At 40.7% G+C, this 17,390-nt stretch overlaps 1 protein-coding gene across 4 annotated transcripts; it reads right to left on the bottom strand.

Annotated features, from left to right (window-relative positions):
• Positions 1–603: 603 nt before the first annotated feature.
• Positions 604–16,888, bottom strand: LOC117259558 (heterogeneous nuclear ribonucleoprotein L-like). 4 transcript variants are annotated; one of them, XM_033630943.2, is made up of 14 exons: positions 16,737–16,888; positions 14,923–15,038; positions 14,516–14,753; positions 14,107–14,192; positions 13,450–13,546; positions 13,031–13,103; positions 7,985–8,017; positions 7,302–7,370; positions 6,628–6,875; positions 5,605–5,726; positions 5,069–5,270; positions 3,712–3,769; positions 1,587–1,697; positions 604–1,217 (listed from the first exon to the last, which is right to left on the bottom strand). In XM_033630943.2, the coding sequence occupies exons 1-14, from the start codon at positions 16,812–16,814 to the stop codon at positions 1,159–1,161; spliced, it is 1,590 nt and encodes a 529-aa protein (XP_033486834.1). In that variant the 5' UTR covers positions 16,815–16,888; the 3' UTR covers positions 604–1,158. The 4 variants fall into 4 exon arrangements, with proteins under 4 accessions (XP_033486834.1, XP_033486833.1, XP_078023040.1 ...); XM_033630942.2 differs by having other exon boundaries at positions 7,302–7,373; XM_078166914.1 differs by lacking the exon at positions 7,985–8,017.
• Between the last annotated feature and the right edge of the window lie 502 nt (positions 16,889–17,390).

Raw genomic sequence — 17,390 nt, forward strand, 5'->3', positions numbered from 1 at the left:
AATACTGAGGTCTTTTTTAAAGAAATTTTGACATGTTATACTATGACTTTTAATATTTTCTTCATAGTTGCTATTTTAAAAATATCTTTGACATGAGTTTTAATGAAATTTGACACTTTTTAAAAAATCCTTGACATCGCATTCTATGACCTTGTTTGTATATTCATCACATATATATCATTTTATGAAATTCTGACACATTGACATGCTATACTGACCTTTTGTAATGAAATTAGATGACATACCATACTATATTTAATTGTATTTTTATGACATACAATACTCTTTATCTTTCCAGTTTGTGAGCAGGCCCTCCATTCTCTTGATGCATTGCATTAGTGTCCGACAGCTCCTGTTTGGTTTGAGTGTACTTTATTAGAGTGCACGTTATACTGATACTTGCTATAACCAAGGTCTTGATAGCCCACCATAAAATACCACAGCTGTTCTCAAGGTCCACCCAAGATAAACTAAACCACTGTAAAGTATGTTTTACATTCAGGCTGAGAATCAGTGTGAAAACAGTTCAAAATGCATCAAAGTCATTTACAGAACAGACAGGAAACACAGTGACATAAAAACAGGAAATTCAGAAAAAAAAACTCAACTTCAAAGTGATTTTTTATTTTCTTAGAACAAAACAAGTCTCCACCTGCATATCAGACACGGAGACGCAGAACTGAATAGGTAGCAATTAAAATAACAAAGAAAAAAGTTAGCTATAATAAAAGTTTCAAAAGACAACTCTTTTACAAAAACCATGTTGTCCACTGCCACTGAACCTCCTGAGCATAAAACCAATTCTGTCAACTACACTTTCTCACGTGTCAGGTTACTGAATAAGCATAATACAAAAAGTAAAAAGGACAACTTAATATGAAGACACACAGGTACTGATACTCCATAAACCACATCTGGGGCATAAATATCAAAACTTCTAAATGCCTTTTAGCATCTGTTAAATCTGTTTAATATAACAAATATGTGGAGTTTGCACTTTAGGGATCAATTACATTGTGAAAATTTATTATTTCACAGTATTTGAGGTGTTTTTGAAAATCAATTTTCTCCAGGTGTGGTGCAAGCAGTCATGATCCAGGTACATGTAAGTATGGGAATGGTGGACCAATCTTCATCTTTCTGGCTACAAGGGTGCACTCAGTTGGCGTGCTGAACGGTGGAGAAGCACAGTTTGAGGGTGTACGGGTAAGGACCAGCTGGAAACAGAGAGAGAAGAGTCTTGGTATTAGGCAACAAGAGACAAGACACATAAGATCTACCAGTCTTTCTCTGGGAAGTTTTACGTTTTATTTTCTAACTTTATATTTATTGGAATAAGAAAAGAAACTGCTTAATAACATGAAAGAGTAATGCACTCGTCTTAAAGCCTTATAAACCACTGTGCAGTGAAAAGCCTTCCAATTCATGACTGTTTCTCAAACTGCAGAGTTTTAAGGTACCTGAAACAACATGCCAACATTAATACCATATTTATTTATTTATTTTTAAACACAGGGCTGTTTTCAATCTGAATTCCTTCTCCTACACCAAAAGGTTCATGGGAATAATTTCAGTCTCAGTCATACCTGCGTTTTTCATCTGGTAGTGGTTCATCATGGCCAGGGCCTCCATGGCATCATTGATAGACTCCCACTCTAGCAGACCTGAAGCACTGCGGTCACTGGGAGCTGCACCACCTGGTGGGTAAAGGGCTCAAATTTACATCACATATTGCAGCTTGGCTGTTACATTGTTTTTGTTGACTTTATTTCTATTGAGGGATTCCAGAGGGGTATTCCAGAAAACGGGTTATGTGAAAACTCAGAGTAGGTTAACTCTGAGATGAGGGAAATTGAGTTATCTGTTCCAGAAAGAGAGGTAACTGAAACTCTGAGTCAGTCACCATGGTAACAGACTCTGTGAACATAACCTGCTCGCTGACAGGTTTTCTTCAATAAACCCTGAGTTTTTCTGTCTCCTCCCTCTTACACGCTGTTTCATTTCCTCATTAATTCAGTCCGTATCAAAGGTTGTATCGAAGCGCATTAATTAGCGGAGATTTACCGTCTGTCACAGTCTAAATCCTGCTGGATATTAGTTTGTTACTCGGGACTGTCTTAAGTTACTGAATTTATGCACATCAATCATTTCTTTGAACATTGGTTTTTGTCTTTACATTCAAATAATACACAGCGAGAATTCATCCTCAGCTCAGAATCAAACCTCCCAGCAAGCATTTTTTAGTTTAAAAAACGTCTAATAGCCATCTAGCTACATGAAGACCTGACGTCTAGGCTAAATCACGGCTGAATTTGGGCTGTCAGTGAAAATTTGGTAGACGTCTAACCATAGCCAAAGTGTAGACGTCATCAATTATATGGCTATGTAGAGACCATGTCCAAAAAATGGAGAGAAACATATTTTAATTACTGTTGACTCTCCATACGTGATTGAATATCATACTGCACGCCATCTGCAATGGTGAAAATTACATTTAATCAATTTCAAAATTAAATCGGCTAGATTTGGGTTACATGTAGCTAGACTAAATCGGAGCTAAATATAGCCAATACGTTTAAATCACGACTATTGCTTGCTGGGCTCTGTCCTTTTTGTATTAATTATTTTTTATAACACTGTGCACAAGGATCAGACTGTCTGTCTGTTAGAGCAGCTCCGAAATGTTTATTGCACATAATGTGTAGGTCTAATTATTTAAATTTTAAAAATCGGTATGAAGCTTTAGACACGTAGTATCAATGACTAATGATCTCTGTCACTGATGTCATTTGCCGCACTGATGGAACATAATTCCTATAGCCTAATATTGGGGATTATATGTTAATATTTCTGAGTGAGCAGTGGTGCAGCATTTCAGTGTCTTTAAATTTACTGCATTTGTAGCTGAAATAAAGTCACTGAATGCTGTTGAGTCAAGATACAAATAGATACAAATAAATAGCAACATTTTAAAATCTACTGTATTTTAACCTCAACGTCTTTTCAAGTGCAAACAACAGTTTACAGTCATGTCTTTATGTCTTTGATCTATAGCCTAGCCAATGTTTTAAATCTTCCTATTTTTCAGTTGCTGCCTCCTGTGTTTTCACCATCAGATTAAATCTTAACAAATATATTACTATATATTATTAATATAATGTAATGTATCTACAGCCTGATACACAGTCAGATTCCACCACTTTATCTTCATTAAGGAAATGTAAGTCTGATAAATGATGAATAAACTTTTTTATTAACTTTATGGTTAACTTATTTACACTTTCCTCGCTCTGACTCAGGTTCTTCTTTTAAAGATAAACGTGCACCGTCTGCTACACATGCATTAATATCTCTACATCCACTGGATTAAAACGGAGGCGCTGTCTTTTATTTACCTGTTGCCATGGTGAATCGTGGAGTCGGAGCTCCATTGATGATGGCTTTTTATTGTCAGCTTAACTCAGAGTGAACATACTCAGAGTTGATTGAACTAACTCAAATCAGCTGTTCTGGAACCGGTAAGTTTCCCATCTCAGGGTAAATCAACTCAGAGTTCAGGGTTAGACTCAGAGTTTGCTGAACCTCCTACCTGGAATACCCCTCAGATGTGACAGCAGACACATTTGATGTCAACTATAATTTTTCTGCACACAAGCATACCTTATTGAAACATCAATATACATCTCAATTAGCAGAATCAAAGCAGCTTACTCTTTCCTGTGAACATTTTGACGTTGACAGGGCACTTCACACCAATCTCCTCACAAATCTGTAAAGAACACAACACATATTAGAGAACTGCATGCACAACAGGTCTCGCCCATCACTAGTGAACCAACTCATTAACTACTCTTGAGGCCAATCTACCCCCCCTCCCAACGTACTTGATCTTCCACTCAGAGGGTGTGTGCTCATTAATGACTCGTTCTTCGGCTCAGGGGCTGCACCCTGAACCAGAGTGTGGAGCAGCAGCTCTCTGAAGTTAACCTGACCCTTATGCACAACAAGGGCAGGGTATGAGTACTCAATACTTCAATGTATCGACTGAAATACCTCAGAACCAAGTGCAATCAAAACCTCACCAGTCAAATGATACCCGCTTTCAGTCCCTTTTTTGGGGTGCTGATACTGGACTGCCCTGACTTTTTGCAAGATAAGTAAACTTTCTGTTGCTGCTGTCTCGACAGCCTCTCTCCTTCTGACAAATAGTCAGTTCAATGTCTCCAGTTAGCATGGGCTAACACAGAAGCAGCAGGTAACATCCCACACCGAGCTGTTGAACGCTCAAAACAAACTCACACCGACACCAAAAGAGCAACCCCTAAGATAAGTTAGCTGCTTGATGCTAACAGTGAGCCCCATTACTATGCGAGTGTGGGCAGACTCTAACCAACTATACCCAGCACAGAGCTCACACACCCGGACACAGTTGTGATTCACAGAATAGGAAAGGCACAACCCACCCTTCTCCACCTTATTCTTCCCTTTGACTGGTTTACCTTGACATTTTTTCCCTAACTAATCCCACTCCTCTTGCCAAAACCTAACCAACCCAACCAATGAAAGCGACTGTTACCAGCCAATCAGAGGGAGTGTGGGGCAGGTCATGCCTTCACCATCAGGAAACCCAAGTTTGCCTCCCACAGCAGCAGGTACAACTCATGCAGTCTGTGGTGTGGTGAAATCAAACACGCTGTATTCAGAGTTGGCAGTTCAGCATGCCACCAAAATGTTCAAAATTATGGTTGCACTACACACCATTGCATTTATATTATGGGTATCGGATGAAGTATTCTATTGATATAATTATCGCTTTAAGGGTACTGGTATCTCTTAAATAATACTCAGCTCTATGCACAACTGCACACGCACTATACAGATGCTTAGTAGTGAATCTAACATCAACAGGCCATATGCAAATTCCAATGTAAAAGAGCCCAGTCAGCAGTGGTAAGAAGTGTTTTCTGCCTGTTGCCTTCCTAACAAACAAGACAATGCAGGTGATAGTGTGTGTTTACATAACTGACACTCCTCCAAACACACACCCCATATTTTCCTTTCTACAGACCTGAGAGAAAACCTCTGGCGTGACGTCTGGCTGGGCGTTGAAGAAGTGCAACACGTTGCTGGGGTGTTGGATGCGGTTTTTGGCTGCCTGTTCTGGTGACGTAAACCGGTTGTTCCTAGAGCCGTGGAAGTCCTTGAAACTGCTCGAGCCATCCTCCAGCTCATAGCACTGACCAGGTACAATGGCTTGCTGCTTAGACACACTGCAGGGAGGGAAGATTATAAATTTCATTTATAAAATTGCTTTTTTACAAGTTAGGAGAGACACCATGAGAGGCTGGAGCACTGACAATCCTGATACACTACAAATGGGTTGTATGATATATGAAGAATGTTATATTAATATTAGGGGTTGTGCAGTTTTTTTCCTTCCTTCATCAGTTGTGTGACCTGACGGCTACATTTCAAGAACAGTATGAATCTGATCCATATTCAGGAGGCTTCAGTGGTTTGAATACGCCCGAGGCATAGTACCTCATACCTCAGCCTACTTCTGTACAACAGAAATATTTTTGGAACTGGATAGTATGAACTCACCAGACATTCAGTCTCTGTCCAAAGAGAAAGTTGTTGTTGAGGTGAGTGATGGCGCGGTCCACTGCATAGCAGTCTCCCATTTCCACCATGGCTGCCCCAGGCTTACTCTTCATGAACTTCACCTGTGGAAAGTGACAGGGGGAAGGATCAACAGCTGTCCCTAAGAGACAAGATTGCTTTGCAGACAAAAGCAGTTGAATGTGAGATGATGGCTACGGGCAAGGGTGTGTTTGTGTGTGGTTTTGGATGGTTAGAATCAAATTAGTTTTTAATCTTCCAGTTATGCAGAACAGCTCCACCCATGTCACATGAATGACCGACTCACTTGTTTTAAAAAGAGTAGGTTTCAGCTGATAATCCATTGTTTTATTCTTTAGACCTCATCCCACTGATGACTTCAGCCTGTCATTTTAAGGAGCAGTGTGCAGGAATTTGTGGCATCCAGCAGTGAGGACTGCAGATTGGACTGCAGCTGAAACTTCTCCTGTGTACCAAGCGTGAATTCCCAGTTTCAATTGTTCAGTTGTGTTCATTATTCAGGAGGTTTTTACTAGGAGCTGAATTATCCACAGAGGTCTCTTTCCTCTTAAAAAAAAAAAACAAAAAACTGACCAGATGAATAAAACTGGATAAATCATCGAATAAAACAGTGCCACATTATAAATCATTGTTTTTCCAACACTGTTTTGTCTGTGAGGGGCTTTAATGCCTGACAGTAAGTGATAAATCAAAGTCATTACTATTGTTAGTGCAGCTATTCATAGAAACATAACAAACGCTGCTCACAGCAAAACTAGATCAGATTTAAATGAGGAACTTGACATAAAACCAATTTTTGTAAAAATTAGTAAGAAATCACGAGTTATTTCCTTACTGTGTATCAAGTGACTGTAGCCATATGAATGTTTGCCTGATCACAACATTACACTGATAAAAACCTGGGAGCTTGCAAATCTTAGTGTGTGGAAAGCCTGTTCTTCCCCTTTACAGCAAAAACAGACACATCTACCGGCAGATACTGACCCGTTCCACATTGCCATAGAGACAGAAGATATTGAAGACACGGTCAGCATTCATCTTGACAGGGTCCAATCCGTACAACATGACAACTGGAGACTCAGCGTGGCCACCATACTCTCCAGGAGGAGGGGGAGGAGGTCCGTAGCCTGGCCCGTAGCTTCTCCCTCCACGCCCTCTCATTGGTGGACCCATGCGGCGACCCTCAAAGGGTGGGGATCCGTAGCTCTCATCATAGCCATGGTAACCACCTCCTGAAGAATGAGGCAAGCAAGTGAGAGAACAGAAAATGAACACGGTCAAATCAACAGAGAACTTTTTTTCCTGGAAAGCTTTGCAACTGCTTCGAGAAAAAGATTTGGTCTCATTATCATAAATACATAGTCACAGTTTAAAATGACGACAGCATCACTTAACTGCCACTGTGTGGAGGACCCATTTATAAACTCACATTTACCTAAATACATGAATTTTAATTATTCAGACTGTCTTCACAAAATGTATTAACAGAAGTAGTCCTTTAAAGCTTTAGCACGAGCAGTGTTTCAGATTGCCCAATTCATGGCGCTATCAGCGGCCAACATTCTTTGTTACTTTGCCCATCAGAGTATGGAAGAGTAAAGCTCAGTATTTTGTCTACACGTGTGTTTCCTTGTTCCTAAGGGGAATGAGAGCCTTACCATACTCTGGAGGGTGGTCGCCCAGCAGAGCAGGCTGTCTCTGGCGCTTGTTGGGGTTGGCGTTCACGTCTTCTATGAGAACAGGAAGACAAAGTAAGAGAAGACAGGGTAGAGAAGGGAAAAGTTACAGGTAAATATGAGCATTTAGGATATGGTATCATGACATTTTGACGTCAAAATCTACCTCGAATTGCACACCATGAACTAGGTAAATAATTTGTCATGGGTGTTTTTATCAAGGACTTTAATTAGTACTTGAGACAGATGCATGCATTTCAAGATTGATTCATCTTGCCTGTAAAGAGCCATTTAACAGAGATTTATAGCCCTCCCCCCACATTACACTCCAAACAGGCTCCAACAATCAAACCAAGTGGCTCAGATTATCTTAGTGATCGACCTTGCTCTGTATTAAAACTGGTCGAGAGAAATGGGGAGGGAGGCGTGGGGATGTAAGAGATGGCAAGACTGATATTAGGTTCTATGGGAATGATCTGAAAACACACCCTGATCCACAATGATCAACTTTTAGCATATAAAGCGGAACAGGGGGGAATGGCAAACATGAGGCGGATGCTGATGATCTAAGAGTGAAAAGGTAAAAGGGTATCAAACAAAAGTCACTCTGGATAAGTATCACAAATGACTAAATTTAAATATAAAGTTTGTACGCTCACACACACCTGCATTGCTCCCATTGCCATCTGCATCACCATCTGTACAGGTACACAATCATACACAATCAGAATGGAAGCCGGGTTAATCAAAAGGTACATTTTTTCCGGGCAAAAGTGAAATCACCCCATTTAAATGTCAGGAGAGTGCAGTGAACCCACTCATGACAAAGCTGTCTGCCCTCATTTGGGAGGTAAATGCATTGATTATGAATGCGGATGGCTTGGTACCTCTGCAGGTGACCAACCAGGCTCTTCCAGATTCTAAGAGCAATTTGGCAACTAAAATAAAAAGCAGCTATTCAATTTTGGACACTAGCAGCCACTGTGGCTGGTGGATGACAAGCTCTCCTCGCTTTGTGGGCTGTTCATGAGTCAAGCACATCCTACATAAAATCAATATGAAGTTCACATCCTTTCTCTATAAACATGATTTTAATTCCCAAGGAAAGTCCAGGGAACCACATATAGATGGGATTTCCTGGGACAAGACATAGTGAACAGACACACAGTAGGTTTGAGTGACATTAGAAACGCAGTTTCCGACAGAACCCCAACCAACACCCTCTTCGAGAAAGAAAGATTAAGCCTGTATGAGGGGAAAAATGGAGTCATGTCAGTCTTGTGTGGCGATGTTGGGTGCTGGGCTTTGGGGTCATGTGGTGCTGTGCAGTTATGTTCCCCAAGGAGGGTCTCGATTTACTTACTGCATGCTTACAAACAGTGGGGAGGAAGATATTTGCTGCAGTAGTCCCACCACTCTCCACTCAATTCATTTCATTCCATACTCCTATCCATTTCCTCTTTTGGGGAAACAACTCTCCACCTCAGGATCCATTCCTGGTTTTATCAAGTTGAAACGCCCATTGGTGCGTTGGTTGGCCGTTTGGCTGGCATTTCCATCCTTTTTGTTCCTTTTTGGTATAATCCGCTTAGCGCCCACGGGTAGGCCTTGAGGTTGCCATAGAGCACATTTCAGTTGGGGAAGATGGCTCCTCTTAGCTGCATATTGCCAAACCTGCATCACATGGAAGGTGTTACACAGGTTCTTTAAAATATCAAGAAAAAAAAACTGCACTCAAAAAAGGGATAGCTTAACAGGGATGCATGTAGTAAGAAAATCAGAGGGAGGGAAAGATGAAGAGATGAGGAGAAAGAGCAAGAAAGAAAAGCTGAACTCCATGTGGGAGGAAACACATAAAACCAAAAATGGGCCTGAGTGTGCTTGACGGTGTTGTCAGCAGTGTCTTGTCTTCATCAGTTGTCTTGTGTTGACTCCAATGTGGCTGGCTACAGCTTGATTCAGGGGTGTGAGTCATCTATTGGATCAGTTGGAATGGCGTCAGCGAGTGTCGGAGAGTGTGCTGCTTGAGTGTTTTGTTTTCGTGTCAACAAGCATGACGAGCAATGTGGCCCAAAACAGTACAGGAAGGGCTGAGGCTTTTACAACTGGTTAATATCAGTATGCATCAGCTGTTGTACTGAGATGTCTGTCACTACCTTCTGTTTGGGTGGATGCTGTGTCTTCTCTGGTATCAGTCTCCATTTGGTGTAGACAGTGGGAGGTTGTAGATGCAAGCTTTGGCCTGCTTCAATGTGTCTTGTGTCTCAAAGTGGGTGAGAAAGAAGATGGGGGAAGGGCCCAAGTGTAGCTTAGCGCCCAAAACTCCCCACCCTCTAGAAGTGTGCGTTGTCTTCGTGGGTCTTGAATGCGGAGATGAGGAATGAGTGGTATATCAGTCCTACATCATCATGTTGAATGGGTAGTGCCTTGTAGTTTATCCCCGTGTATCTCAGGGGACGTTTGGCCCTCTGTATGATAGTGGCTCTGTCCTCACTGAAGAAGTGGATACTCGAGATGGTGGTTGCGGAGTGGTGATGTTGTCAGCATGTATCTGCCTCTCCCTCCTGTGCATGTTTGTTTTGGACTTGCTGAGATCACCGACTTATCAGGAGGAGATAAGGGTTACATGATGCGGCAGCTGTTAACTGATACTGGTCCTTGCCTCTGATCTCACTTCTCAGACATATCACACTTCAAAAAAAGGGTCGTCCGTCTGAGTTAAACCACCTGGTCTGGTAAAACCAGACCCACTTTCTGTTTAATATTAAACCCACTTTGGCTGCACTGAGTGGGACTCAAGTGCTAGGTTTCAGTATGTTTTTGGTCGAGTTAAAACACAACTAAAGGGAAATTTTTAAATCAAAGTTAGATGACAGTGGAAAAGACCAGGATCACTCTTGGTGAAAAGAAATAAACTTACCAGACTGTTCTATTATATCCATATTACTGAAACACTGAATGATTTAATTTTCCTTATATTGCCCAGCCCTACCTGAATTGTTAAAAACTGTAATGGTGCTATAATTTTTAACTTAAACCAATACACCTATTTAACCCTTAGAGATTCCAAAACCCCTGCAACATCTACAGGTGTGGTGAGGAAGGCAGGAACAGCAAATGCAGCAGAAAGAAAACTGTGAATACTACTTAGTTGTGTCTTTATGACTTAAAAATATGTAAACAGTTTGTCTAAGAGGAAACACAAACATCCTGTCACTCAGCCTGTTGGACAGCAGCACCTCTTGTCTTCTGTCTCTGGGCTGATTTTTTGACCGACAGAAAACTCAACTGCACTGGAACCCCATGTAATTAAAGTTTAACAGTCCTGTTTCAGTCTCATTTATCCTGCTTTCACTACAACTGGGTTAAAAAAACAAACAAACACACAACCAAAAAAAAACCTTTACGCTTATCAGAATGAGGACATAAACATTCATCGCCATTTGCCTTACCGGTAATTCATGTCTAAGACCACAATCAATAATATCCATCTATCCGAAAAAGGGATATAGGGGATCAGCAGTTTTATTATTAGCATTTCATTTATGCTTCTGCCCCTGTATGAGTCAGAGACGCTGCTCTGCAATCAGCTGAGAGACAGTGGGGTAATACAGCGCGTGGAGTAGTTCACATCTACCTATGTTAGTTTAGAGTTTTAATTCAGCCAAACTGGAGTTGGTGATTTTTGGAGCAGTGCACTAACTAACCATGGTGGCTAGGGTGAGTTTTACTTTGTTTCTGTTGAGTCTGAGTGAAGTGTGTGAATATTTCGTCAGTCCCTGGCTGTTTGGCTAACTGTGGCCAGTTGAAAAATCACAGAGGATCTTATTCAGGATCGCACAGATAAACTGGAAAAGATGACCAAAACCAGCAGGGCTGAAAGGGCAAATGATCACTGAGAGTTTCTGTCACCTAAGGCTTTGTTTATGCCAACAAAGTAATAGCTATAGGGGAGGGTGGGGCGGCTTCCAGGCACTATACAATGGGCATGTTTATAGTTGATAAAACTAGTGTTATTCAATTTATCTTGTTTTGTTTGGTGTTCTAGTCAAACAACGAAGTAATTTAATTAAGTTGACTTTACTTTTTGGAAACAAACCCATGTTTGAAATGCCCACCTCAACAAGCTGGGTGGGTTTTGACAGTATCTGGGGGCTGAGCATCAGGAGCTTGGGCACAATGCATCCTGCTGCATGTAGGCACTGCACTAAGGCTGTTGCAAGAGGGAAAACTCAGCCTTTTCTGTCAATACAGCGCTGAGGAATTTAGTGCTTTAATTGACTAGATTTACCATCCACACTAATTGGATATACGTAAAACATGGCAAATTTCCCCTTTAACCCATGCCCCTTTTAAATATCTTCCCACTGGCTATAGGTGGGCCTGACCGAGACAGTGTAAAACAACAATGGATAAATTTGTCTTTTAAGATTCAATGCTCATTTATTAGCACTGTCCAACCCGTGCTAAGATGCTACATATGTGGCATGTGTTCAGTAATTGCTTTTGACTCACAGTACTTCACCTGACCAATGTGTTTACAGTCACTGTATTATTACAAAGCAGTGACTTTACCTGTTGAACTAAGACATTGGTCAAAGAGATGTGGGCCAGTGGACGTTTTATGGAAGGACATTTATTTTTGCAATAATTAATAATTACAACTGAGGTGCTAAAACTGGATACACAGTCTCATTCTTTGCAGTTGTTGCTACATTGTTTTTGTATACACTTTCATCGGACACCTTCCAAATGTAAAGTAAGTGAAGACAACACCCTGTCAGTGTGGACCCATTAGGTCAAGGAAACCAGAACAACTGCATGCCGCAAGGAACAAGAATGCTAGCCTGAGGATACAGAGATGAACATACTGTTTCCAAACATTACATGTCCACTTACAGGAAAGTCACTGATGACTGACCTTGAAAAATACAGTTCATCTGATACAGTCATCTTTCTGTCTGCAAATGTGCTCCTGTCATTCCCCCCCACACAGCAGGGTTCAACATTTTAGCTTTAAAATATTTAGCAGGAACTGTATGTATTCATTTCACATTCTTGATCTTTTGTTTTTTTTCCACAGCATTAAGTTTTTATGGCTGAATTGTTGAGAGATAGGGGTGTTGCGATACTGGTATTAACGATTAACTTTTTTTTCTTAATTGAAATACTGGTATCATGTTCACAATAAAGCAACTTCAGCCCCTCCATGGTCTCTTTCTTTCCATTTTCACTTTCACTTTGTCTCTCTCTATGCCTCTTTGTCTCCCTCTATGCCTCCCTACAACCAGTGTAATTTACCAAGAAAGAGACAAAATGCACAATAAATAAATGTTGAAGGTGAATTTGACTGAATGCTTTTGGCCTAAATAACAGTTTAGTGAAAATGTTATATTATGCAAGCCCTTTTATCTAACATTATTATTCACATGAAGCCCTCATTTCCCCAGACTTTTCACTCCTGCATATGGACCCTGATCAGTGTGTATTGAAAAGTGTAAGAATTAGACCACAAGCAACACTTCAGTCATAATGCCACACAGGTTCATCACAAAAAACCTATATTAGTATAATGACCACAAATTAAATCTATATAGTAGCATTATCAATGAAGGTGTTGCTGAAACTCCCCATAGTGGCAGTAAGGATGCTTAGCAGTGTGTGGTGCTCAGCAAACAGTTGGGAATGTGTTAAGGTGTTTGAGGTTTTACCTGGGCCTCCCAGATTGGGGTTTGTGTAGTCCCAGGTGTCCTGATCATTCTTGAACACATTCAGGCGAGTGGGCTGAGGAAATAATTTTTTTTTATAAAAACAAGCATAAATACACACAGTAAAAGTATAGATATATAGATATATGTTCACACTATGTTCATTTTGTTTACCATGAAGTTGCTCCATATACAGACAAATTGAGATGGGGCCATTTTGGTAAACAGATATACCATGTTTACAGTGTTGCAGTTAAAAAAAAACTTGTGTTAATTAAGCTGTCATGGGGCAAGTTGTCTACTCAGAACATTCCTCACAGGGCTAATGTGTTGGGTGTGTGTTATACTGTGCAGGTGTTTATGCTGTTCTGTGTCCACCACACTCATTTTGGCTATTAAAACTGGCTGTTTTGCGACTGTACCTTGGCGTACTCGATCTTCAGTGTACAGCAGCCAGAGTAGATGTCTGCTCCGTTGAGTGATGCCTTGGCTCGCTGGGCGCTTTGCACAGAGTCGAACGTAATGATAGAGTTAAGGACAAGACAGGGATGTACCAGACTGTCTTTATGACAGGAAGGATAATGCAGACTAACAGACGTCACACAAGAACAAAAAAAAAAAAAAAAAAAAAAAAAAAAAAAAAAAGAATACCTGCACACAGGTATGTTGTTCCGAGCTCCTCTGTAATTCTACAGGGTTATGATTAAGTTTCGACCACTAATGGTTTTCATCGGGTACCCATAATGCCTGCATGTGCATAAGCCTACTCATGGTTAACAGATGCCATGAGCCATTCACCAATGAACTCTGGCTAACAGGGTTTTATTATTTGCATCTGTGAAATACACCTACATGTTTTCAAACAGGTTTGGTTGTACCTGAGATTAGGCGCTTCTAACTGACATAACATACCAAAGAAGTTCCTGTCATTCAACTACACCAGCCACTGTTCTTTTTATGCGTGTCACAACTTGCAGAAAATCCAGCGGGCCACGTAATGTTTGTAAAGTTGTGGCAAATCTGGTAGTCAGCAATCAGATAGTGCCTCCTGTTAAAATAGCACTCATGGAAAAGGATATTCAACCATCGCCTGGACACCGTTCTTCCTGAAGATGACGATTCTCTGGACAGGCCCACAGTTGTTGCAGATGGTGTAGAGGACATCCTGTCAAAATGTACCAGGTTAAAAAAGGGAGTTGAGTTCGTCAGTATATAGATACCACACAATGGCAAATGATAAATCACAGCGAGCACAACAATGCTGCATGGATCAAACTGCAGAGACAACATTAGCTAACTGTTTTTTGTACAAAGGCTTCTGCTTAATACTACTAATACTAACATTTCATCCCCTTCAACCTGGTACAAAATGCAGCCCTTACAGTGGCACTGCTACTCTTTAAGAATTAAAAACACATCATCATAAAATGAGAGAAGCACCCCACTTTTAGTGAAGAGATAAACAGTAGCGCAAATCTTCGCATTTACCGTGGTGATGGGGTAGATGGGGTTCATGATGGTGAGCAGAAGTACATTGTTAACACTTCTGGAGTCATCAGAGTCTCCCGGCCTGGAGATCTTCTGGCTGGTGGAATAGTTGATAAAGGCTGGGTGGCCAGCGATGTAAACCTGGTTGTCCGCAGCGTAGGTTACAGCTGTGGATGATCCATTCATGTCTTCGTACTCGACCAGTGCCTGGCGCTTCTTGGGCATCACCACGACATAGCTACAAGAGAAAACAACAACAAGAGATTAGATGAAATGGCAGATACTGTGAACTCGTCTTGCAACCATTTCACCTGAAGGTACAAAGTTTAATATATATATATATATACGTGTGTGTGTGTGTGTGTGCGCGCATTTTCACACAAATTAAGCTTGTTCTCTTCCTCTACCTGATTGCTCCAAATTCTTGCAAGGCCTCTACAAGGTCAGCCTCTGTTACACCATCCACCAGCCCCCGGACGTGCACCACCACAGACGGAAGGGTCTTGTGAGGATCTTCGTATCCCTATGTTGAGGAAAACAGAAAATGAGCAAACATGGTCAGTAATATTTACACTCGTCTTATCTCAAGTACACATGTGTGGGAGCCACTGCTGCAATCTTGTTGTCCATCTTGAACTGTCCTCTGCTATTTCTTGCGATATTTTACAACATATTTAACACTGACTGTATTTTCAAGTCCTTTTTCGTCACATGCACCACAGCAACAGAAAAGCAGTCGCTGGCAATACAATCTTTGTTGTCTGGCTCTCTCCAACAAAGCTACTACAAAATCTGTATAAAAGAACATGCAAATAAAAATGAGAATCCATGACAAAATAGTACAGAGGTTTAAATAGAATTAAAATTTAATATACATAAGCCTATATAAAGTATAGAATTAAATAAAACCACTGTGGTGAACTGGTGTGGTGGGGAAAAAACTGTAACCTGAGGTGTGTGCAGGTATAGACAGGTAGTACTATAAGTAGTATAGCAAACTACCATGTGTTATATTATGGAAATATTTATTACTGGATGCGTGCTGTGCTATTTTGAGCATATTTATTGGGGTGTATATGAACTTTTTAACAGATATTTAGGGAGGGACAGGAATTAAAAAATAATATTCACGTTTTTGTCCCTGCCATAGAAATTAATGAAAGAAAATAAAGGAGGGCAGTAACGGAAATGTAACCAAATATATTTATTCAAGTACTGTACTCAAGAACAAACGCAAGGCACCCCAATTTATGCAACTTTCTACTGTACTTTGTATACTATAAACATCTAATGCAGTAAAATGCAACACACACTTTGATGCAGCAGTAATTTAAATCAAAAGGCATCGTATATAATAATAAAAAAAGATAATTACTACACACAATGGTTACTTTCACTTTTGGCAATTTAAGTATTTCTGCTAATACTTACATGCTTTCCTTAAAGTTTTAAATGCAGACTTTTACTTGTAATGGAGTATTTCCAGTGTGGTACTGGCACTTGAAAAGCTAAAGAAAGGATGTGACTACTTCTTCCACCTCTGAATGGGTGAATCACATTCTTTGTTAATAACAAGTAACGGTTTTAAAAAACAGAAATCACACATTATGTTGCTCATTTGTTGTTCTGCATTTGCCCTGACATGACATACTTAAGTTAATTACCTCAGATTATTGTTGGGGGAGGGGGCAGTATTTGCCATTTATTAGTTTATAGTTTAATTAACACGCTTCTCTCCGACTATAAAGACAATATCGATTTGAGTAAACCTTCATGCACATTAAGACTCAAGTGCTACCTCACACGGCTGCTGTGACGCTGCCCAGACTAATCACAATGAGCAGCTTACAGCTAGCACAGTGCTAGCCGTTACCGGCACTAGAACAAAGCCGGGCTCAGGCGAGGCCCGACCGGGGGAAACCGCCCTCAACGTTCCCACTGAGTCAGCACAGCACAGGTATATGTGCTCTCCATGTTTCAAGTTGTGTCCTTGTAAACCCTCCATGTATAATATACGTGAAACGTTCGTAAAAACAACAGTTATGCACGATGAGCCTCCACACAAACATTATTTATTGACCTCGGACGCGTCGTGACACATTTTTTCCACGCGCGCATCTGAATGAATCAAATTCAACCACGAGCACCGTAACCGAGCCGAGCGCGCTCGTTATGTAACTTAAACTAATCCTCCACTGAAGCCCACACAGAAAAAACTCACCGTGGCCATTCCGTCGGTTTTCTGTCGTTTCGTTGCCCTGCCGTCTTCGCTGTAGTAACGGCTCGCTGTAGCAGCCATGTTGTCCCGGTTAAAAAGGATGGTGGTAGTGACGATGAACTGAAATGGACGGAAAAGTCAAGAAAAACGAGGCTCCGTGGCCACGCCCTGTAAAGCGGCACCGCGCGCTGTCATTGGCTCACGCAGTTGTCAGTCTATCCGTGACTTTAGTTGTGGCCAATAGGAAAACACTTAACTCAAGAGGTTGTCTCCGTACCCGATTATCCTGAAAAATAATCAGTATATTCGCTTATAAAAATATATATATATATAAATATATGTACTTTTTTTTATACATCTGTACATAGTTAAACATTTGACTTTTGTTCAGCTTTGCAGTCCCTGTTTTTAACTGTCACGCATTTCCATTTGTATGTATTTTACAATGAGAGCATGGAAGAACTGCTGACCACTTCCTAGGCCAGTAATGGTGATTCTCATTTGGTGCCTTCCAGAGTGTATTTTGTGTTAGTCCCACTTGTAAAGCTATTTCGCAGCAAACCATCACCACAAATACCTGAAATTTGTGATGCCGTTCTTAATGACGCCTGTAATTTAAAACCTTTTTCTAATTGCACAGAATTACAACAATTAAAA

This window comes from Epinephelus lanceolatus, chromosome 4 (genome assembly GCF_041903045.1).
Source record: "Epinephelus lanceolatus isolate andai-2023 chromosome 4, ASM4190304v1, whole genome shotgun sequence".
Classification (NCBI taxonomy): domain Eukaryota; kingdom Metazoa; phylum Chordata; class Actinopteri; order Perciformes; family Serranidae; genus Epinephelus; species Epinephelus lanceolatus.

Excerpts from the sequence above, each read along its gene's own strand:
- LOC117259558 (XM_033630942.2), bottom strand. The coding sequence starts at position 16,814 with ATGGCTGCTACAGCGAGCCGTTACTACAGCGAAGACGGCAGGGCAACG. Across the intron at positions 8,018-13,030 it reads CCCCAATCTGGGAGGCCCAG|ATGGTGATGCAGATGGCAAT; the intron begins GTAAAACCTCAA and ends GTACCTGTACAG. Across the intron at positions 6,876-7,301 it reads CGACCACCCTCCAGAGTATG|GAGGTGGTTACCATGGCTAT; the intron begins GTAAGGCTCTCA and ends CTCATTCTTCAG.